The 24954-nt window shown below is 41.0% G+C and overlaps 1 protein-coding gene across 3 annotated transcripts; it reads right to left on the reverse strand.

The window, feature by feature from the left end:
• Nucleotides 1–21745: 21745 nt before the first annotated feature.
• wdr89 (WD repeat domain 89) lies at nt 21746–24471 on the reverse strand. 3 transcript variants are annotated; one of them, XM_041215306.1, is made up of 2 exons: nt 24408–24471; nt 21746–23270 (listed from the first exon to the last, which is right to left on the reverse strand). In XM_041215306.1, exon 2 carries the CDS (start codon nt 23233–23235, stop codon nt 22069–22071), a length of 1167 nt encoding a protein of 388 aa, XP_041071240.1. In that variant the 5' UTR covers nt 23236–23270; nt 24408–24471; the 3' UTR covers nt 21746–22068. The 3 variants fall into 3 exon arrangements, with proteins under 3 accessions (XP_041071240.1, XP_041071241.1, XP_041071242.1); XM_041215307.1 differs by having other exon boundaries at nt 24377–24437; XM_041215308.1 differs by lacking the exon at nt 24408–24471 and adding an exon at nt 24292–24309.
• Nucleotides 24472–24954: the final 483 nt, after the last annotated feature.

A 24954-nucleotide genomic window follows, 5' to 3' on the forward strand; every position in this document is an offset into this window, starting at 1 on the left:
AGAATTCCACAGGCTAAAAACCCTCTGAGAGAAAAGATTTCTCCTCACCTCCAACTGTTGTCTACAGAAACTGAAGCTGGGAAAAGCCACTTTGAATTCTATTGTCCACGGTATTGTTTTGACTTGCCTGGATCTGTTTAAATCTATTTTTTTCACCTTAACGGGGGTGTAACTAGAAGCCAGATTAATTAGGGGTTTTAAGATATTATAGTAGTAATTTGTAGACCTATGTATGTGCTTGAAATCTTTTCTTTTGTTAATAAATGTTTAATTTAGTTTTGTAAAAAATCTCTAGAGTCTTGGTGTACTTATTACTACTGAATTCAGGGAGTGTATCTCGAAATAAAACACAAATTGCAAAATTGTTGTGACTGAGTGATCAAGTTTCCCTCTTGGATTTGATCCACCTGGCACACTTCATCTGCTGCATCATAATACTCTGTACTGCAGCGTTCTGCACTCTCTTTCTATTTAAATAGTATGCTGCTTTTCGATTCTTCCTGTCAAAGTGGACAACCTCAATTTTCCCACGTTATATTTCATCTGCCAAATTTTTGTCCACTCACCTAATCTATCTATAAGCCCTTTGCAGAATTTTATGTCCTCTTCAAAACTTACTCCTACCTAACTTTGTGTCATCAACAAATTTGTTTTAATGCATTCATGTGGAACTCTGAATCTGATACTGAGACTGCAACTGTACATGTGCAGTAACTGTTCGCCCAGTGTTGCAGCACAAATAAACACCCTTTCTTTGAGTTTGCTGTTGTATTTTACTGCATTTGTTGACAAATGTGACTTAAGTGGACCCTTTTGCCTCTTAGCATGTTCCCCTTTTGTATGGCATTAAATACTTCTTTAAATACTTCTCAGGTACCACAGATTTACCCATTAACAGCCAGTTTACTGTAGCGTATTTATTTCTCATCCCTTTGAAATTTGCCTTACTAAAATTTAAAAACCTTCTTCTTTGACTCTCCTTCTCAAAACTAATATCAAATTCATACTATAGTTACTACTTCTAAACTGTTGCTAACTAATTCTGGTTTTCCAGTTCTAAAAAAAGAATGTTGCAGAATACTGTCCTAAATATATTCTAGAAATGCGTTACCTTTACTAATTCAAAGAAGAGTGCAGGAGGGCATGCCAGGAGCAACATCTTGTCCTGGAAGGACAAGGGCAGCAGATACAATGGGAACACCACCACCTGCAAGATTCCCTCCAAGCCACACAGCATCCTGACTTGGAACTATATTGCTGTTCCTTCACTGTCGCTGAGTCAAAATCCTGGAACTCCTTACCTAACAGCATTCTGGGTGTACTCACACCACATGGACTGCAGCAGTTCAAGAAGACGGCTTACCACCACCTTCTCAAGGGCAATTAGGGATAGACAATCAATGCTGGCCTCGCCAGCAATGCCCACATCCCATAAACGAATTTTAAAAAAGATCTGTTTTGCTTCTCTCAATCTATGTGATAATCAAAAATCTCCCATTATAACCACATTGTTTTTGCTAGATGCTTCCCTAATCTGTGTTTGTATACACCACCATCAATGCCACCCCCACCACCACCACATCATTACTATCAGGAAGTCTATAGACAATTCCTAACAAAGTTTGTTTGCTCTGATGTTCCTTAACTCTATCTACAGTGTTCCCACTGCCTACTGAAGTCCATTCTTTTCCATTACTATAGGATGTATTTTACTAATTTTGCTACTCTCCATCCTTTCCCAAATTTTCCAACCTTCCTAAGAATCCTATAGTCTGGAAGATTTATCTCCCAATCATGTCTGACTTGTAGCCAGGTCTCTATCAGGCTACTAATTCATACTCTTTAAACTGATTTGTGTTTATGGCTCACTTGTTTTATTTCCAGTGCTACGTATATTTATATTTTGCTTTTATATTTATGCAGAGTTCTCTTAAGGTAACTGCCTCATACTTTTCATATATCCTACTAGTCTTTTTCTCACTCGTTTCAACTTACTTTGCTGATATTCCTTCCCAGACACTGGCATTTGGTAAATGACATACCATTGAAGGGGGGAGGCAGTAGCATAGTGATATTGTCACTGAACTGATATTCCAGAGACTCAGAGTAATGCTGTGGGACTCAGGTTCAAATCCCAATTTCAAATTTGAAATTTGAATTTAAAAAAAAAATGATGACCATGAAACCTTTGTCAATTGTTGTTAAAATCCCATCTGGTTCACTAATGCCCTTAAGGGAAGGAAATCTGCTGTCCTTACCTGGTCTGGCCTACATGTGACTCCAGACCCACAGCAATGTGGTTGACTCTTAACTGCCTCCTGAACAAGGGCAATTAGGGATGGGCAATAAATGTTGGCCGAGCCAGCAACACCCACATCCCATGAATGAATCTAAAAAAAATTAGGTGTCTGGCTTATGTCCAGAAACTATTTACCACCCTGATTATAAAATCTCCTGCAACTACTACTCTCATATTCTTACAACCTCTACTGTTTCCTGTTGGGTAGCCATTTGTTCCTCAGTGCATTGTTCATACAATCATAGAATCTACAGCACTGACTTAACTAAAACTAAATGATTAAATAATCAAACCTGCTAAGCTTACATGGGATGCTGCTGCCACAACACTTCAGACCTCAGCATTTGCCCTATCATGCTCCACAGCAGAGTACAGTGCACCTGTCTAACAAAGGTCATCACACACACATCTTGTTTACACTCAGTTGAATGCAACAATGCACATCTTAACTGGAACCCTCCCCTGGCTTCCTGTCCTTGCAAACATCACTCCCATACACATCCACCAACTGACAAAAACCCCCAAGTTGCTTGAAACCATCTGTTCTGCATCTCGCTTGCCTCTCCATGATGGCCTGGTCAACCCAATTGCTGCCCGCCTTCCATCTTGGCATTCCACATGGAACACTCTTCCTGAGCAAGACCTAACAGCAGACATCCTTTGGATCAAGGAAAGGGAAACACAGGAAGTCACTAACAAGTTCCTTGAGACAAATCCCAGCTTTGAAATGCACGGTGATAGTGGTTCTTACCGCTAGGGCCTCCATACAAACTGGAAAGACACTAACCGAGGAGTGTCTCTGTCCAGACTAAGTAAAGGACTAATCACCTTAGACTCAGCAAATTAGGAGGCTATCGCTTGGCTTTGGGGATTTGCATTTGCTAAATAATAATAATACAGCACTGAATGAGGCCATTCAGCCCAATAATTGTGCCAGCTCTTTCGAAGAGCGATCCAGTTAATCCCACTCTCTAGTTCTTTCCCCATTTTCATGCTGTTTTTTCCTCCTTCAAGCATTTATCCAATTCCATTTTGAAGGCCACTGTTGAATCTGTTTCCACCACCCTATTAGACAGTGCAGTCCAAATCCTTACCAGTCGTTGCATAACAACATTTTTCTTTATGTCTCCTCTGGTTCTTTTATCGATCACCTTCAATCTGTACCCCCTAGTTATTGGCTCTTCAACCATTGGAGACAAATTTTATTTATTCTATCTAAACACGTCATGATTTTAAACACCTCTACAAATGTCCTCTTTACCTTCTCTGATCTAAGGAGAACAGCCGTAGCTTCTCCCATCTTTCCATATAATTGTAATCCCTCAGCCTTGGAACTCTCTTCAAACCTCTTCAAAGCCTTCATGTCATTCCTATGGTTACAGTGTTGTTCTCAAATTTCTGTCCTCTGCTATGGATGCTGATTCTTGCTTGTGTAATATGGTTCCAAGGGAGCCATCTGCCTTAGGCTCCTTGGCTAAGTGGCCATTCCTTTTAGGTGTGAACTCAGTTATTGGGCATTTAAGGACTATTTGGCTATGTAGGGCACCAGTGCTGATTCTTATATTGTCCTCCCTGACACACTCACTTTATAACAAGGATCAGTATCTAAAAATGAGTCACAAGGACACAGGCTGACGTTTCTCCTCTCTAGCCCAGGATCACTGAGATACTAAGCTAACTTAGCATCGGCCAAGAATTGAACTCATGTCATTTTTGTCTGCATGGCTTAGTGCTACACTGGGTGGCAATAACTGGTTGACCAGCTGCAGCATTCAATGAAATCAGTGCATAGGTTTCTTAGGTATGACGGAAGAATTTGTGATCCTATTTTGACAAGGTCACATAACAATAGATCACATTGGCTGATTCTTAAATAATTTAAATACCAACAAATTTCATGAAACTTCTGTGGCTATGATTATAAAAAGAATAAAGGTAATACTTCCACCCACAGTTTAGGAATATGAATGCATGCAAAAGAATAAGTCCAGGCCAATTACTCTGCAAAATACAGGATGCAGTGAGAGACATTGTTGTAAAATGATGGAGTATTGGGATATCATACTAGGACAGTAACATCTTAAAATACTTTGAAGCTCATGATTGTGCCTCTATTTAAATTACTATATATTTTGTATCCCAAACCAAAGGAAAGTAAGTTGTACTAGTTGTTTAGAAAAGTAGGCATAGTTTTGTGTCCTGTGAAAGTGATGTACTTGAATCTCTGAGAATTTCAGCTGGGTTTGTTGTATTTATTAAAAAAAAATTCTTGGGTGCTAACACCTTCACTGTTGAGAACACAGTAATAAATCTGTCAAGTGGTGTTTAAAGTGAAGTCAGACATATGGGACTTAACAACATGTGTTTAATATCCTTATGTTCTTGCGTCGGTTTACCTAAAATTATGAGGCTTGCATCTGCTTGAGGCTAGGCAATGTGGCATAATCAAAGCACTGAGTGAAAACATTTATTCCACAGCATTATGACACCTTTTACCTTAAGGAACAAATATTAATGGACTTTCCACTGGTGGGACTCTGGCCACTGGAACTGAGTAAAATGAATTACCACCTGTCTGTGTCCAGCAAAGCCATTCCTGAAAACTCCTGGAATTAGGATCATTTATAGCAAATTGCCAGTTTCAATCCACCTATCGCCGAAACAGTGGGTAAGCAGGATCTTCTGTCTTGCTACACCTACTTAAACACCAGTCTTCTTTTGGCAAGTCAAAACAGAGGAAAGTCTGAAAACTGTTTCTGGCAAACTAATGCAGAAGCACCCATGAAGTACAAGTCTACTTCACTGAAGAAGCTGCTCCAGCTGAAAAGACAGTATTCCAGGAAAAATCCGGATTGGATGAAAGAAATGGGTTGCTTCATGTGCCTACAGGAACAGGAGACTCTCTAACTAACTAACTAACTAACTAACTAGCTAAAAGTGTTGTACGGTATCTAAGAATAGATACCAGAAAGAGTAAATACCATCTACAACACTGAAAGGAATGGGAGCAGATGAGGACAAACTTTGTCATACTTGGGATTATATGCTGAAGTAAGGGTTCCCAAAAGCACTTTTCAGAACAGCAAGGGAAACATGCCACAAAGTGTTTTATGGCAACCTGTTATATATTAATTTGTGCCTCAAGAAAAGAACGCAAGACAACCTTATCGTTGTTCAAAAGCAAAATACTGTGGATGCTGGAAATCCAGAACAAAAACAAAAATACCTGGAAAAACTCAACAGGTCGGATAGCATCTGCAGAGAGGGATACAGTTGACGTTTCAAGTCCGTATGACCCTTCATCAGAACTAAGACATATAGAAATAAGATGAAATATAAACTGGTAGAAGGGGGTGGGTCAGGAGAGCTCGATAGGGGGCCAGTGATTGGTGGAGGCCAAGAAGAGACTGCCAAAGATTTCATAGACAAAAGGACAAAGGAGTGTTGATGGTGGTGATATTATCTAAAGGATGTGCTAATAGGCATTAAGGGAAGCAAGCTAGTTGCAGATGGCCCTAGTACAGGTGGGGGTGGGGGGGGGGGGGGGGGGGGGGGGGCAGGGATCGAAATGGGCTAAAAGGTGGAGATAAAACAATAGATTGAATTAAATTTAAAAATAGGAGGGAAACGAAAAAAATATATAGTTGTAAAAAGTTATAAATTATTGGAATAAGGGGGATTGGAAAGTGGGTGGGGATAGTTGTTCAACTGCTTATCATGCATAACCATACCACAGTGAGAACAGTTTGCAGCCCTAACTTGCAACTGGAATCATTATCATACTTTCCTCTTTAAGATGCACACACAAACATTTCTTCCAACAAAAACTATGATGCCATGCTGTTTATGTTCGGCTAGAGGATTGGGAATTAGAGGTTACTAATGTGATCCTGACACATCCAATATCTTGGATCTTCTTTGCATTTAGGCCATGTGGCACAAACATGAAAGGAGAAGATCTACACAGGAGGAGGATCCAACAGTTTCAAGTTGAGTCCTTTGAAGAGACCCTACTCAAAGTCATTGAGATTGAGAGTAAATAAGATGAAACTGTTTCCAGCAGCACTAACATCAGTGACCAGAGGAAACAGACTGGCAAAAGAACCAGTGGCGACATTCTTTTACACAGCAAGTGATTTGGTATGCATTGTCTAAAGGTGTGGTCGAAGCAAAGGGGAATTTGATATTCAGTTAGTAGTACAGAACTTGAGTATTGCTGAAAAAAGAGATATGCTGTTGAAGCTTTTTGTCTTGCACTCATCAGGACAGTCGCAGGAATACCAAATTTCAAAGAGAGCAACAATTTATCCTGCGTGAGAAAAGGGTCCTGGTTAGTTAGCAAGTTGGATGTGACATTACCATGAAGAATAAACTAGGGAACTGTTGTCCCCCACACTTCTGTATAATTCAAAATATGTGCAATGCCTGTACATATTCATATTGCCTGCAGAGGACAGCTTCCTGTGTATGAATATATGTAGCTTTTAGCAAGCATAATTAAGCCACAGTGAGCCCGACTGATAATCTTAAATTGGTTGTTGGTGTAATTCTTAGCACACCCAGGATTGTTCAGTAAGTGCTGTCCAGTCATGGAATCACATCTAATGTTAGACATATGTTCTAAGTTTTGCAAGCATTGGCTGGTTGGAATTAGATTAATATTCGAAGAGAAAAAAATTGCAGGGTTATGGGGAAAAATGAGATATTGGGACTAGCTCCACCAACAGGCATGGTGAGTCAAATGCCTTCCTTCTGTGCTGTTGTAAAGACGGTCTAGTGGCAACATTGTCAGGGTCATTGCCAGTTTTCTGATCTGACCCACATCATCTTCTTGCATTGTTAGAGCTCTTTGGCTGACAAGGTTGTGTGTCTTGTAACAGACAATGAGATTTAGGCGTCAGCAAACCTCTCACATTTTTTTTTTCTCTCTGTCCTACCTCCAAAGTGCTTGAGAGAAGTCATTAATTCAATTTTGAATGCTCAACCAAAACTACAGTAATCCACCTGAAAGCTCAGGCCATGTTTCCCAATGGAAAGCTGAATACATTGCACAATTCCTGCAATGTTCAAGATTTCGCACAAAGATGCATTATAATCCTATATTACATAAAATTGAGGATTTGTTAAGCAGTTGCAGGCTATCTACAAGAATGATTAATATTGTTGATATGGAACATAAGACACAGTACATAATGAACAGCAAGCCAGCGAAATTCACTTACGCACCACTTCCCAGCCTGTATGTTGCTGGTGGGCACATTCCTGCCAAATGAAGATTCTGCGTCATAAAGCGGTCACTCTCAGTCTGTGCTATGTTAGTTGGCCTCAACTGGGACAGTGGTAGGCCTGTTAAAATTGGCTTCAATGCTCAGTGCAGTGTATTAATAATGCCGGTATAATCAAACACTGCCAAGGAACAAAGACTTTATTTTGTAATTTTAATATTTGAACTGGCAGGTATAAAGAAGATGTTTCCACTTGTGGGAGACTCCAAAATTAGAGGCCATAAATATAAGATAATTAGTCACTGTATGTTGAAATTACAACTGGTTTTATGAGTGGAACCTATTGTACAGTTGGGGAAGATAGCATGGCTACCTTTAAGGGGAAACTAGATAAGTACATAATGGAGAAAGGAGTAGGGGTATATGCAGATAGGGTTAGATGAAATAAGGTGAGAGGAGGCTTGTATGCAGCAGAAAGACCAGTATAGACCAGTGGGGCTGAATGGCCTGTTTCTGTCCTGTAAGTTCAATGTAATTTTGTGGGAAACTGTCTATTCAGTAGGATTGCCACTGGTGACATTACTGTAATTAGTTACACTATAAATAAGTAAGGTTTCACAATGCACTTAATTATATTAATGCCATTATTGCCTTGGAGCATTTCTTTTCTTCAAATGTTTTTCCACACTCTAGAGCATAAAAATATTCACAGTGTGTACGTGGTTAATACTTTAATTGCATGTTCTAAATCTGTTTGCTACTGACAATCTGTGGAGTAATTTTATCTAAATGCAAACTGTTCCAGTGAATCTAAAGGATAACTATGAATAGTTTTGCAACACTACAATCATCTGCTAGGAATGCCCATAATTAAATTGTGAACCTTTTCAGGGTGCAGTCTATACGAATGACTGATTTGTGAGCCATAAGCAGTGATCAAATCAACATAATGATTCTTTGCAAGAGTATAAATTCATTTGTTATGGTGACTGGTTGAGTTAACTGGGCATTAAATTTGATAGCCTGCCAAAATTCCACTCTGTTCCTGTTAGACTTCTAAACTGAGTAATAATCTCCACATGGTAAAACATGGCTTGTATCGGCATAATTTTCACCATGTGTAGAACTATTGGTGCAAGCAATTTTTTTTGTTGTTTTGAGAATATGGTAACTTCTAACGTGCAAATAGATTGTCAAAACAAGTACAGCCCTGTGCGAAATATAGCATTAGCATTCATTTAGTTCTATCAATAGCAACTATATGAATATTTATGAATGTACCCATAGAGTGCAAAGAACTATTTATTTCCACCTCCGGCAAGAACGCACAGAGGCAGAAAGCTTTGGGTAGAAGACCTCACACACTAATTCCCAATCTTACTCCCAGTCCCACCTCCCAACTTGCCTCTACGTGACCAGGAGATTCCACCCATTGTGCAGTATCACCACATTGTTTAAAGTGCTCATTTGGCATCCCAGGTGGCCATCTGAAATGATTGTTGGCCTCGTGAAAATATTTAAATAGGGGTCATGTGCTTCAATTCGAACTTCGGAGATTGCTGTCCAGGAATGGTGGATAGGAAGGTGCTGCGCAGAATACTTCATATTACTTGTAACATATAAAATTTTAGCAACTGCTGCCTAGTTAAAGACTTTACACAGATGCATTTTCAAATTCATTGTTAAATTCAAATTGTCACATTTTGCCTTTTTTCTTCACTTCTGGTACACTGAATAGATGGGTCATACCTTGGCCCAGAATTTCCTAACTTTTCAACATAATTCTAGTGGAGGGTAAAATAGGGAAATTCATCTGTAACAGACTTATGCCAATTTTACACTGAAACAACAGCGTGTGTGAATTTTCTCAGTAATTTGCACCGTTTCTGTCTATCGAAACCTTGGTTACTCATTTACATAACCCCACCCCGATGTAAAAGACCAGTGCATAGGAATTTCCTGGATTTGCTGACATGGATCTACACTTAGAACTATAAGCACAATTTGATCCAGTCACCTGGGTTTGATGTAACTGAGGTTCCTGGAGTTTGATAGTGATCTTTTCCTTGTTCCCCCCCGCCCCACCACCCCCCTGCCCGACCCACCCCCACCATATTTCTTTACTGTGACCTGCAATAAATATACTTGACCAAAGTGTTTTCAGTCTCAGTGCATAGTGTGCTGGGTGTTGCATAGTGTAGGTAACACTCTGCACTGCTTCACTTGCCCTGGTCTACCCAATAACAGAGTATTGCTGCTCAACATTTAGGAGTTTTTCCTCAAGTCACCATTGCCTCTTTTGCCAATTAGCTTAAATCAGTGCCCTCCGGTGAGAACAAATGGGAACAGTTTCTCTTATGATTTTGAATACCTCTATCAGATCTGCTCTTAACCTTCACTTCTCCAAGGAGAACAGTCCCAACTTCTCCAATCTATCTCTATCTACGTAACCGAAGTTCCTCATTCCTGGAACCATTCTCATGTACCTTTCTGCACTCTCTATAATGCCTTCACATTCTTCCTAAAATGTGGTGCCCAAATGTGGACACAATACTCCAGTTGTGGCTGAACAGTTAAAAAGAAAACATAGGTTTAACATAACTTCTTTGCTTTTGTACTCATATATCCCTATTGATGTAGCCCAGAATGCCATATGCTTTATTAGCCACTCTCTCAACCTGTCCTACCACCTTCAATGATTTATACACACAGGTTTCTCTGATCCTGCACTCCCATAAGAATTGTGCCCTTTAATTTATATTGTCTCTCTCTCTCTCTCTGTTCTTCCTACACTTGTACATTAAATTTCATCTGTCACTGATCGCCCGTTCCACCAACCTGTCTATCTCCTTTTCAGTTCTACACTGATCTCCTCAGTTTGCTATACTTCCAAGTTTTATATCACATGCAAATTTTCTCTCTCCGTTCTTCCTACCAAAACAAATTACTTCACTCTTCTCTGCATTAAATTTTCATCTGCCATTTGTCCATTGATCTCATAAACCTGACTATGTCCTACAGTATCCTCCTCACAGATCACAATACTTCCAAGAACAGTAGAGATAAGATGTTCTGAGTTCACCGTTGCAGAAAGCACGGACAGTGATATCACTAGCACAGCAATACAATGGCTGGGTAATTCCTCACAGCTGCTCCCAGTCTGTTGGAATGATTTCACCAGAACAGTGGCAGTATATCCAAAACAAAAATAGAATTACCTGGAAAAACTCAGCAGGTCTGGCAGCATCGGTATATCCATTTGCACGTGCAAGTGGGCTTCTTGCTGCAGTTCAGTGAAACAATGCCAGCAAAACAGAAGCGCTGAGAAATTTTCCAGCCAGTATCACTCAAATATGAAAATATATCGACCTGGGGATGCTCCCCTTATGGTAATTCTGAATAATTCAGAAGATAACAATGACTTTATTACACTAATGCTGGAAGTTTCCCAAAATTTCCAAATTGACACCACAGTGAAGGTATGCAAATCAATCTGTGTTACTCTGCATAGTAATGGAACCACTGCCTTTTTGGTTGCTTATAGAAATGGGAGGCTAAAACAGAAATAGGCTTCTCTCCATTATGCCTGATGATAAAATGTCAGAGATCTCAGGTGGACAACTGAGAGATCAAACCCAGTCATAACCCTGATGCATACTTCCATCCTCACATTGGCATGAAGCACCAAACTTGCTCAGACTACTAAATAAAGCAGCGCTGCTGCTGCGAAGCATCAGTGTTTTCTTTCATATTCCACACACGCAAGAATCACGATTTTACCAAAAATAAACTCCACTAAACAATTATACAGTGTGACAAACTCTGAGGAATTTAGCTAGAAATCGGAGATCAGGAGTTTGGAAGCTAAGAACTACAGGTCCTGGCAGCCCGCAGGACCTTCACATACGTGCCAGCCAGGAAATGGTCGCACGTGTGCAATTGGTGTCTTTCATGTCTTCAGACCGGGAAACAGCCTTGCACACACGCTCAGCTCATTCTTTTTTATTTCTTTAGGCCAGGAACTGGACCTGTGCATATGCGCAGAAGAAAAGTGAAACAGCATGAAACTTCAGGTCAGGTGACCTGAAGTGGAGTGCCATTGAAGACAAGTTGTCCTGAGAAGTAGGACACAGGGAAGGGGACAGAGAGAAGGTCCCAAACAAAGACGATGATCCCAAACAAGGGAGTGGGACAGAAAGGAGGTCCCAGAAGGCAGTCCCAGGTACGGGAGAAGGGCAGAGATCAGAAACGGATCCTGTTAAGGAAAGTTGAGAGAAAGGAGCAGAGGAAAACACTCCAAGTTAAAGAAGAGCTGTGAGGAGCAGACTTGAAGTGAAGTGGGCTCAAAAGAAGCCCTGAAGATCTGAGATGGCAGCCAAAGGTACCCTTTGGCACACTGGTATTCTACTTGGTGTAGCTGAAGATCTGAAATTGTGCTTGGAGGGTGAAGCTTGAGTGTACGCGGAGGTCTAGAGGAAAGGAATCTCAGGTGAGATTGGAACTCGGGAGGGGGATCCTTGTTGAAACCATCAAAGTTGGAGTGACTTCTGGAGAGAATTCCAAGGCGAGTTCTTCAAATGTGGAAATTGAAAACCCTTGTAAGAAAGACAGAGTTTCAGTGAGAGCGATTGATTCACGTGACAAGCATCTGGGTAGGTTGTTGAGAAATCCATAGAATCTGCTTTGGTCATATCTGTCTTTGGAGTGTGATGTGTCTGACCACAGTTTGCCAGTTGGTTCACACCTACCGCATACTTACCCTGAATATTAGGAGTATAAAATAGATATGTCTATATCTTATCTTTCTGAATTTGCACGCATCAGTAAAGATATAGCTAGGGTGAAGGAATCGTGAATATTTGAATAATTTTCTTGTGTTGGTATTGAGATCTTTCCAACCTTTTTGGTGTAATACAGTTCATTTCTCTTGTTTGATAAATGTTTTATTCTTTTTATTAAAAGTGTATCAGCAGACTCCTGTGAATTTGTCCAGTAACTTACCTCCACAGTTTCTAAAAGTTAGGATCTATCAAGCCAGATTTCACTCTCTCCAGTAGTAATATTAGCTGGGATTGTAACAATAGGTACACACAGGAAGCCTTTATGCTTTATGGGGAATTCACCATTTTAAAATAAAAGCATCAATTATGCTCACATAAATGGGCAACTGGTGGTGTTGGATTAGTGCTAGTTTCATGCTAGGTTTTACATTCCAACCCAGGCAAATGAGCTACTTGGGAAATTTCAGTTTAAGTTCCCATCAGTAGAATCAGCACAGAAATTGCCATAAATTTTACATAATGTTATATAAACATGATCCAGGAAATTTGGGGCCCTTGAGTCTAAAGAAAATGGCATAAAATGAAAAGACACTTTCTTTGTAGAGGTGAACACACCATCTATGAAATTACAGATACAGTATATACTAGGGCAGTTTTAATCTTTGTATTAGGAATTTTAAGACAAAGACTTTCTCTCCCAAGAAGCAGAATTTAATCAAGTGCAAAATAGTACAAATGCTCTCAGAAAGGAGAAATATTTTTAATCTAAAGTTCTGCCCTCTCACTCCAAGAAATAGATGGAGCCGGAATCACTCTGAACATATCATCCTTTAGGAGGCAACATTCTCTGTTTTGTAGCTACAAAACTCTTTGAGGTGGAAAAGATCAGCTTGAAGATGAGTAATACCTTGAGATGCCTTCTTAAGAAAAGATGAAAAACACCTAATTTCTGGCATCTAACCTGCAACTTTAGTAGTCCCCAAGAACTGTTTTTGGGAAAGTTTGTTTAAAAGAAAGGAACAAACATTATTAAATGTAAAATATTTTAAATTTACTTACACTTGTTGACTGTAGTTATCTATCTTGTGTACCTAAAGATGACATGTTTGGCAAGGTCGTATCTACTCTTGCTGCCTTGTTGCAAGATAACGGAATGAAGCATCTATGGTCACCAAAAAATGGTAAAGTGAAAAAGAAATCTAATTTCTCTAAGCCAGTGAACTACTACTATAAGTTATCTGCCTCATACAACATCATAGCAGGGGCCACCAATTCTTCCTGAGCTTCTGACTGTGTTGTTGAGAATGGTTAACTTTGCACACTCAATAAAAACAGAAACTCCATAGTAATTGGCTGGAACAGGACACTGCCCAGTTCTAGAACACAACAGGGAATAAGTTTTTTGTTTTTAAAATAAATCCTGTAACTGAATCACAAGGGCTGATAAATGAGGGCTGTGCCTCCAAGATAACAGACACTGATTGGTACTATGGCAATGCTGTCTGTGCTACATCCTGTATATGTGCCCTCAATCCTCTCATGATTAATTCTGGTTTAACAGCTCTAAATGTTTACCTATTGCAAATGGTTCTTGAGGAGACTGATGGTTCAGTGAGTTTGTCCAGTGTGTAATTGACCTCAGCTTTCTGCTGATGTGAAACTTTCTTTGAAAGCCTGGAATATATTTTATACAATGTCTAATGTAGCAATTTTGAACTCTAAGGCGCTCCCTATTAACTCAGCAATCTTATCCAGTGAGTGGCTCAGCTGTCCAGGTTCCATCTCTGATCTATGTTGGGTTAGCTGATCACTGTCACGGGAGAGTCAGGGACACCACAACTGGTCTTGGTGCCCCTAACATTTTGCAAAGTAACGGATGCTGTACTGTGTTGAATTTTTAATTAGCTAGCTAGTATTTTCACTTAAGTTCGTACGTTTCTTGCAATTTTCAGGGCAGGCTGCAGAATCTCAATTGTGTTGCTGAATGATTTATATGACAGGGTAGTACTACATTGTTTTCAGTAGAATACAGGATATTAAATTCAGGAGTAAAGGTGACCTAAGTGAAAAGAGCACCAGAGTGTACACTAATAGAACCAATACATAGACTCAAAGTGTAAATCTGCTGGCGTCATTAGTTTTTCATGCCTGATGTTTTCCAGAACTTCTTTCAACTGCAACTTGATAGACTAAGACTGTCGTCCGAATTGTTGGTACCATCTAGTGGCTACAAGCGCCACTACTATTTCCAGCATCGTCTTTTAATTTTAGATATCCAGCACTTTCAGAATGTTTTTCCTTTTTATTTGTAGTTTGCTTTACTGGCATTTCTCTTTCAGAAATACCAGCCTTAAAGTTGCCCTGTTCCCTCTGTTATGATTTTCATTTGCCCCTTGCTGTGTTATTCCCTTGCCCTATTTGTGGCTGTGCATTTGATCCTCTCCCTCATCTGTCTTCTCTACGTTTCCCAACTTAACTAACTTGCCTGCTTTTGTTTTAGTCTTCAGTTCCATTAGAGGGTATACATTTGAATAGCTGACCAATCGTGCTTTTTTACTACTGGCTGATGTGTTGTATTTCCAGAATTTTCTATTTCAAATTAGAGGAAAGATTTCCCCATCTCATCAATATAGCAGAACCCAAGCTGAGTAGGAGGATCAGATAGAATGAGAAACGGGGCAAATGCCTCTAATTCTTCATAAAAATAGCCCAATACCAAAATCACAATTTTTAGACATTGCTCAATTGAAAGCTGTTTTTGCATTTTTGTGAACTAGTTTGGTGATAAGATTCCTCGTTATTTGAATAGTCCAAGCTGTAAGTGACATCTTTGTCTTCTGTGGGTCCTCTCATGACTGTGAGATCAACATAGACGTCTGCAGAACTAGCAGTTCATGTTATCATTGTTGCTGCTTGGGGTTCTATTACAGTTGCATCACCTTTGGCCATCCTGGATTTTACAAGTTTGGTGTAGATCTTCCTCGAAACATGCTGGGTGGGCATGTTATAATGAAATGCCAATGAAGGCAAGAGGTTATACATTGTTATGACACATGTGATGAGAAATACAATGCTGGATGACACGTTTTCCTGCTATATTGCATTACTATGGCTAGGAAGTTTGGTGGAAGTGGGGGGAGGGGTTTAAATTTTAATGGCCCTGAGAGAATGTAATAGTTTGTAAAGCAATCAATTACACTCCCTATGCCTTAACTTAAAAAGACTCATCAATTGCTTCACAGGTTGCTACTTCCGCTACCTACTGCAGAGGCTTGCAGCAACAAATTTTCTTCCCCAATTCATCCCCTGACGTGTACCTGCCTACACAAGCAGGTGAAATCCTCACCATCACAGATGCCAGTTTTCAGCTAATTCGATTCACTCCATGTGATATTAAAAAAAATGACTGAATGTATTGGATACTGCAAAGGCTATGGGTCCTGACAACATTCTGGCAATAGTACTGAAGACTGGTGCTCCAGAACTAGCCGCACCACTAGCCAAGCTGTTCCAGTACAGCTACAACACTGGCTTCTACCTGACAATGTGGAAAATTGCATAGGTATGCCCTGTCCACAAAAGGCAGGAAAAATCCAATCTGGCCATTGCAAAAACAGAAATACCTGGAAAAACTCAGCGGGTCTGGCAGCATCGGCGGAGAAGAGCAAAGTTGATGTTTCAAGTCCTCATGACCCTTCAACAGAACTATGTAAAAATAGGGAAGGGGGTGAAATATAAGCTGGTTTAAGGGGGGTGGGGGGGGTGGTGGTGGCCGTGTTGTTCCGACAAGCAAGCAGTGATAGGAGGAGATAACCAAAAGATATCACAGACAAAAGAACAAAGGTGTTGAACCTTCCAACGCCTCTTTGTTCTTCTGTCTATGACATCTTTTGGTTATTTCCTCCTATCACTGCTTGCTTGTCCCAACAACCCCCCCACCTACCCCCTTAAACCAGCTTATATTTCACCCCCTTCCCTATTTTTACATAATTCTGTTGAAGGGTCATGAGGACTCGAAACATCAACTTTGCTCTTCTCTGCCAATGCTGCCAGACCTGCTGAGTTTTTCCAGGTATTTTTGTTTTTGTTTTGGATTTCCAGCTTCCGCAGTTTTTTGTTTTTACCAATTGGGCCAATTACCACCTGATGAGTCTCCCCTTGATCAAAGTGGTGGAAGGCATCGTTGACAATGCTATCAAGTGGCATACACACAGCATTAATTTGTTCATTAATGCCGAGTTTCAGTTCTGCCAGGGCCTCGTTACAGTCTTGGTCCAAACATGAACAAAAGAGCTGAACTCAAGAGGGGAACATTTGACTGAGTGTAGCAACAAGTTGGCACAATTGATGTCAACGGGAATGAGAAGAAAACTCCCCATTAGTTGGAATCACACCTAGCACAAAGAAAGATGGTTGTGGTCATTGGAGGCCAATTATCTCAGTCCCAGGACATTGCTGAAGAAGTTCCTCAGGGTAGTGTCCTAGGCCCAACCATATTTAGCTGCATCCTTCCATTGCAAGATCAGAAGTGGGGACTTTCACTATTGATTGCACAATGAAGAATACCATTGATAGCTACTCAGATACTGAAACTCTCCATGCTAATATCCACACCACACAAGAGCCAGGCAATGACCATCTCCAACAAGAGAGAATCAAACCATCTCCCCTTGATATTCAATAGAGTTATCATTGCTGAATCCACCACTATCAACATCTTGGGGGTTACCATTGACCAGAAACTGAACTGGACCAGCCATATGAATATACAAGAGCAGATTGGAAGCTGGGAATTCTGAGGCAATTAACTCCCCAAAGCCTGTCCACCATCTACAAGGTACATGTCAGGAGTGTGATGGAAGTCTCCCCTTGCCCAGGTGAGTGCAGCTCCAACAAGACTCAGGAAACTTGATACCATTCAGAAAAAAGTAGCCCACTTGATTGGCATCCCATCCACCACCTTAAACATTCATTCCCTCCACCACCAAAACACAGTGGCAGCATTGTATAGTATCTACAAGACTCACCAAGGCTCCTTGGACAGCATCTTCCAAACTCACGACCTCTACTACTTAGAAGGACAAGGGCAGCAGGCGTATGGGAACACCAACACCTGCAAGTTCCCCTCCAAGCTACACACCATTCTGACCTGAAACTATATCAGCCGTTCCTTCGCTGTTGCTGGGACAAAATCCTGGAACTCTGTGGATGTACCAGCTCCAGATGGACTGCAGCAGTTCAAAAAAGTGGCTCATCACCACCTCCTTAAGGGAAATTAGGAATGGGCAATAAATACTGGCCTAGCCAGTGATGCCCAGGTCCCAGGAAAAAATAAACAAAAAGCCCAATTATCTGACCACAACATCATTAAAAACAGATTGGTCATTTTCTCATTGTTGCTTATGGAAACTTGCTTTGTGGAAATTCTGGTTGCACAATGACAACGCTTCAAAAGTACTTCAGTGACTGTGAAATAGTGGGTTGTCCTGAGGTTTTTTTTTCAAGCATAACACGCACACACACTTTTGGACCCTTTGGGAATAGTGGGGAGGCTGTGGAAGGATTCCTGGACTGCGTTGAACTGTGTCATGAACATTCCTTCCATGGCCAACAAGTCCTGGTGTGGGAATTGAACCCAGAGCTTCTGGTCCAGACTTAGGGGCACTATCCATACTATGCCACAAGACCTCTTTTCTGAGATTCTGAACGGTACCATATTAAAGCAGAAACTCTTTTCTATGGACAGGCTTATATATAAAAAGAAAAAAAAGTGCCAAAATAATATGTTTCATAAGAAACCACGAGGCTTAAAAAGGCCATTTGGCCCATCAACCTTGTCACAGTCACGATCTCTGCCTAACACAATCCAAAATTTCTGAGGAATGTTATTTATACAAGATAACATTTCTGAAACAGCCCAAGCAACCAGCTTCCTCTACATATACTTGGTCATAACACAAGGTTTGCATTTTTTCTTTGTGGGTACATATTTGTGCATTAAACAACTTTTTAAATCTAATGTACATTTTCTCTTCTCATTTTGTTCTTACTTCTTTTCCTTAGCTGATTCCTTCATTTACCCCACATATTTCTTTATATTCTTCTTTCACTTCAAAACCCTGACTGATGGGCCCTGCTATCAAATTGGAGCTACAGTGATCCCAGGCAAAGATTTTGCAAATATTTAAAACTAAAAAAGCATTTAATTTCCAAAGTGATTGTTTACTTGTAATGCAGCTGGCTCTTCAAAACATTATGGGCCCCAACTCAAGCACAATTAAGTCCTTGGCACATTGTGTACATCTGCTTCAACTTGAAGGGCCATGGAGGCGGGATTTGTGAATTATATTATCCTCCTGGCCCCATCTGCGACACTGGGATTCAATAGGAAAGTTGCAAGAAGCATCCATCCCCACTCCCAGCATTAAGCAAGTGGAACTGGAACCTGCCAACATTGGATCCCATCCTATTTTCTACCCCACGTGCTCTCACCTGACCTAAACATTCACTAAGCTAATTTGGGTGTATATTTTTGTGTCCAGTAAATTATAGCCCTCTATAAAATTCGTCATTCAAATCTTTTCAAAGCCCAAGTCTGCATTTTTGTAACATTTCCTCATAACTCAATCCTCTGAAACTAGGGGCCTGATTAGGATTGGGAGATTGCCCTTTCAGTGAGCCAGTACAGACTCGATGGGCCTAATGGCCACCGTCTGCACTGTAAAGATTCTGTGATTCTGCCTTGTTGTCTTTCCTGTGTGGCTTTCAGGACTTGGATATTTTCCTAGCAGCTCAGTGACCAGAAAGGAATACAGTTCTCAAAATGTGGCCTGACCAGACCACTGGATAGCTTCAGCATTGTATTGTAGTGAAAAATTTCCTGTGCTATGTGGAAAGAGCTGGGCGAGAGTCTAATTGGATAGCTCTCTCAAAGAGTCAGCATAGGCACAATAGGCCAAATGACCTCCTCCTGTGCTGTATGATTCATGGCAAAATGTTTAGGCTGAAACTCAACTGATTTAACAAGCAGAATGTGGCCCTTATAAATGAAACCTGTAACATTTACTTTCTATTTTATTGACTCAATAGTCCAGTTCTAATAATTAACCCTGATCATTGCTTATTGGATTTTATATTCAATAATATATTAAACATGAAATCAGACTATGGCAACACTATTTTGTTTAAGATGTGGGTAATCCTGGAAAGGCAGTATTTATTGTACACTCTTAAGTCCATCGAGGACATAGAGTCAACCATGTAGTCTGGAACAGGAGTCACACGTAAGCCAGGTAGGCATGGCAAGTCATCTGCCGTAAAGAACATTGCCAAAGGTTTTTAACATTCATGTAACTTTCATGGTCATTTTTTAGTGCCAGCCCACAAATTATTAAGTTTTATTTTAATTCAAGTTCACACTTTACCAGGCTAGAATTTGAATCAAACATCTGAGTTATTAGCCCATTTGTCCAAGCTAAACTTAAGAGAAAAATTTAATGATTTACAGAAGCAAAGGTACAGACTCAATACCTGCACTGTACATCATACAACCACTTACAAGAGTCCATTGTTCTTCAACTCTTGAAATGGAGACATCTCTTGCTGTAATATGCAAATAGCTTGGTAGCTTGAGGAAGCACAGTAGGTTATGTGGGTAGAAGCAGAAAGTTACAAAGGGACACACAGACTAATTGACCAGCCAAAATTATGGCAAATAGAGTTCAATATTAGGGAAGAGTGAGGTCATTCATTTTTGATCTAAGAAAGGCAATTCAGATTATTTTCTAAATGGTAAGTGCAAAAAGACGAATGGAATATTGTACTTTATGCCAGGGGTTTGGAATCCCAAAGTGAGCAAGTGATGCTTCAGCTTTACAAAGTCTTGGTCAGACCCCAGCAGGAGCATTGCATCCAATTCTGGATACTGAAGCTCTGCAAAGTTATATTGATTAGCCTTGGAAGAGGCACATGGTGTTGTAGCAGTAATGTCATGGGACTAGTAATCCAGAAGCCCAGACCAATGATCTGGGGACATGGGTTCAAATTCCACCACAGGAGCTGATGCAATTTGAATTCAATTAATAAATCTGGAATATAAAGTTAGTCTCAGAAATGGTGACCATGAAATTATCATCGATTCTTGTAAAAACCCATCTAGCTCACAAATGCCTTTTAGGGAAGAAAATCTGCAGTCCTTACCTGGCCTGGCCTACATCTGATTCCAGGCCCACAGCAATGTGGTTGACTCCTAATTGCCCTCTTAAGTGGCCTAGCAAGCCACTCTGTCTTGCAGTCACAAGAGAAGCTAGGGATGGGCAACAAATGTTGGCCTTGCCAGCAATACCCACATTCCATGACACAATAAATAAAAAAATTCAACAGAATGATAATTTAGCACATTAAATCCAAAGTATGGGGACAGGTTCAATAAATTTGGCTTGTACTCCTTGGAGTTTAGATGGATGAAGAGTAATTTAATTGATGTGTTTAATTGGTAATTAGATTTGATAGAGTAGGTACAGAGAAATAATTTCCTCCAGTAGGGGAATCCAAAAGAAAGCTTAATCTTAAAACTAGAGCAAGGCCATTTAGGAGTGAAATTAGGAAGTACTGCAGTCGGTTGTGGAAATCTGGAACTCACTCCCCCAAAAGGTTGTGGATGTTGGGTCCATTGAAATGTAAGACTGGGATCAACAGATTTTTGTTAGGTAAAGATATCAAGGGATGTGGAACAAACAAGTGGAGGTTCAGATCAGCCATGATTCAACTGAATGGCTCAATGAGCTGAATACCTATTCCTGTTCCTCATTTACTTGAAGACTTTAATAGTTACTACACCAACCAATCTTTTTAGAAATAGGACGCTTATTAACGTTCGAAAAATCTTTGTCTGACATCACAGATGCCAGGACCCTGCTGCAACTCCAAGTGCCCTAATCTAAAAGGTATCTAAACAATTTAGCATTGTAATAAACAATGGAAAGAGGGAATGTCCTTCTACTAAGTGCATTTTAGACAAAAGAAATGAAAACTCGGGAGATGTATTATAATGTGCAGCTAAACTGATTTCGCCCCAAGTCAAAATGACCCCACTCATTCCTCAAAATTATCAGCAGCTTATCTGACCTCTTCCAGTGCAGAAAAACTATATTTGAAAGATTAAGAGTTAAAAGCACAGTGATGTAGGATCTGCCTGCACAATAGAGCACCAGACATGTACATGGTTTTAGTTAAAAGGTGTATAACAAGACCATTTTGAACACAAAAGTCACACCAGGGTGACAATCTTCAACACAAATGTATAGAGCAATTTACAAAAGAAAATAAACCAATGTCTTCTATAACCAAACAATTCACTTTAAGTCTTTCATCAGTACATCTATACCTTTAAATTTATATAACTTAAGAAATTAATTCCAATAGACCACATTTGCAAAATGTTTTCTCTAGTCCTTCCAAAGGCACTAAAAAATGTTTATTTAAATATTGCCACAGTAAAAGAAAAAAAAAGAGCCATCGGAATAAAATCCCAATTCTGAACAGGCAGCTCTTGCTGTATCTTTTAGAAATGTTATTATGTTTCACTTTCTAGGTTTCCCCAATTAAAGCCATATTGTTTAGAAGCAATACAGATCTGGAGTCAATTAGTAGCTGTTGAACGACTGAATTCCTGACAGACAGGAAAATTTGTTTTCCTCTCAGCAAAACGGAAATCAATCTCAATGGAACTCAGCTGTCGGCAAGTGTGAGTTGTCTACACATCTTACTTCTTGCTTTTGTAAGCATTTTTGCTGTGAACTCTCATTTTTCTATGCACATCCGACGGAAATTTCATTGATGTTTTCTTTTCTGTAGTTAATTCTGTGGCGTTTGGTTTCCATAAAAACAACTGAGCATCTTCCCCACATGTCAGCAAAGAATGGTCCTCAGAATCCCAGTAAAAAGCACGAACTATAGCCGAGTGTCTGTCGTGCAGTGTGTAAAGGTGGGTGAGGCCACCAGCATCACAGTTTAAAAAGTGAAGCTTTCCCGTATGTGTACCACCTAATACAAACAGCTTTTCAGCTTTCTCATGGTAAAAGCCCCCAATCAGGTAGTCCAGGTTGCCACTGTCAAGCTGCAAGCTTTCTCTGGCGTCCTGCATTTTCACGAGTGTGATGGGCTCTTCATTGTGCAGGTGGGCAAGGTCCCACAGATAGAAACCCTCGTCATAGGTCATGCAAAAAATCTGCTTCAGCTCCCTACCAGACCAGCCAACAAAACTGACTGAGGAATCAGAGTTGCAAGTTGCAAGAAGAGCATCATCTTCTGTTTCTTGGCTGATGTCAAATATGTTGACCAATCCATCAGTTGACCCTGATGCCACCATGTTGGGATTTGAGGGGTGAAAACGCACTTGGGTGATGTCGTTGTTGTGAGTCTCTGAATAAACTCCAAGTGGTTCCCGACCTTCAGGGCTAATCATGTTTGTCCCACTTCGAGCATCCCAGAAAACCATAAAAGTATCTTCTTCAACCTTTTCTGTTCCGGCACAGATAACCAAATCATTACAGCTAATATCAAAGCTGATAAAGGCGTTATTAGGATATCCTTTATAAGTCTGAACTGTGTCTGTGCTAGATGAACGCACATCCCAACACTTCACTGTTCCATCACACGATGCAGAGAACAACAACTGGTCACTGGTTTGTGCAAACCTAATGCCACTAATAGGAGCAGAGTGGCCCTGGAACTGTTGAACTAGAGTCAGTGTCTGTTTATTGTACACACGGACACAGTGGTTAGAACATGAAACAGCAACTAGTTGATTGTTTTGTCCTCCAGGTACCTTTAGGCAGTCAATATCCAGCAGGTATGTTAGATCTTCAGTTTTGTGTGTGCATCGTTTGGCAATGTGCAGGTTTTTAAACCAACTCTCAATTTCCTCCATGAGTAAACCACTCCCTCTATGATGTTAGCTGTTTGCTGATAAGAAATGGAGATAAATAAACTTACATAAATCAATTGACAAAATGCATCATGTCCAACATGATTTGCTCCTACGGTGATATATTCTTTAGTTTTGTTCTCCAAATCCTCAACTCAAAGTTTAATGCATTGTGCAGCTGAACCAGTGGTTCAACTTTCCATCTTTGAACTATACAGACCAATATTCAACCAAAACTGAGACTGTTTCTTATGAGATTAACAACCACATAAGCCACTGGATGGCAATCAAGGTGACAGGAATCATAGTGAACACTCCTGGTGATCTATCGGGTCAGATGATAAATTAACTCAATTCAGCCATCAAGGAGCTAATAAAACATCTTGAACTAAAATGTAACATGCACAGCCCAATGGGCCATCCCAGATTACATTGATCACCAGTTCAACAAACAAGGGGTTGTTTTCCTTCCTAGTTCTTCCAGAAAAATGGTCAGCGATCCTCCATCCTAAAACCTGCCCTACTCTACCCCAGCAACCAATTAAAAACCCAACTCCCCTCCCCACAGCCATGAACCATCCACCCCATCATCAACATTACCACTCCCCTTTAACATGCCAACATGGCCCCCTCTCATCCCCCCAAACCCCCCCTCACATCCCTCCAACCACCCCTCACTCAATCCCCACTCCCCCAACCCGACCATTCCAACATTTCCCCCCCCCCCCCCCCGCTGCCACAACACCCCTATTCCTCAACACACCTCATCCAACCCCCTACCCCCCCCCACACCCTATTCCCTCAACAGCCCTCCCCACATTAACCACTCCCCCACCCCTCAACCCCACAATACCCCCTCCCCATCCCCAAATAAACCCCTCCTCCCACATTAATCCCTTCCCCAAGATTGACTCCACCCCTTCCCCCACGTTAACCCCTCCCCACTGTCACATTAATCCCCCTTCCTTCCCTCCCACGTTAACCCCCCCTCCCCCCACGTTAACCCCATTCCTCCCCCCTCGTTAACCTCTTCCCCCCTCCCCCCACCATTAAGCTGACCAGACTGGATTCTGGCCTGTGATCGCTCCAAAACCCTCGCCCGGGGAGGAGCGAAGGGCCGCGGATCCCGGTGAGGCTGCAATACCGGGCCTCGGGCCTGGGGCCTCTCTCTCTACCTCTCTCCCTCTCCATGTGTCCCCCTCGGCCGGCGTTGAATCGACGCTGAGGTTTCCGGTGGAAATGGCGCCACCACTCGGGCTCCAGAGTTAAAGCAAGGCCGTTCCTTGTGGCCACTTTTAAAGGGACCGCGGACACAGTCTGGGTATTGAAAGGAGCGCAGATGCTGTCTGGGTATTAAAGGGACCGTCCGCACTCTCTGGGCTTTAAAGTGACCGCCGACAATATATGGGTATTAAAGGGACCGTGGACACAGAACAGGTTATTAAAGGGACTGCGGGAAATAACCAGGTATTAAAGGGACCCCAGGCACTGACCGGGTATAAAGAGACCATGGACAATGACGTGGTATTAAAGAGTCTGTGGGCAACAACGGGCTATTAAAGAGACTGTGGGCAATGACAAGGTATTAAAGAGACTGCGGACAATGACCGGTATTAAAGGGATCTCAGGCACTTAATGGATCATAAATTAAGGGACTGTGGACACTCACTGTCTCATCTAAATTCAGCAGGACCATCAGTACTGCATGCAGCCCAGCCCCAT

This window comes from Carcharodon carcharias, chromosome 20 (assembly GCF_017639515.1).
Source record: "Carcharodon carcharias isolate sCarCar2 chromosome 20, sCarCar2.pri, whole genome shotgun sequence".
Taxonomy (NCBI): domain Eukaryota; kingdom Metazoa; phylum Chordata; class Chondrichthyes; order Lamniformes; family Lamnidae; genus Carcharodon; species Carcharodon carcharias.

Excerpts from the sequence above, each read along its gene's own strand:
- wdr89 (XM_041215306.1), bottom strand. The coding sequence starts at position 23,235 with ATGGAGGAAATTGAGAGTTGGTTTAAAAACCTGCACATTGCCAAACGA.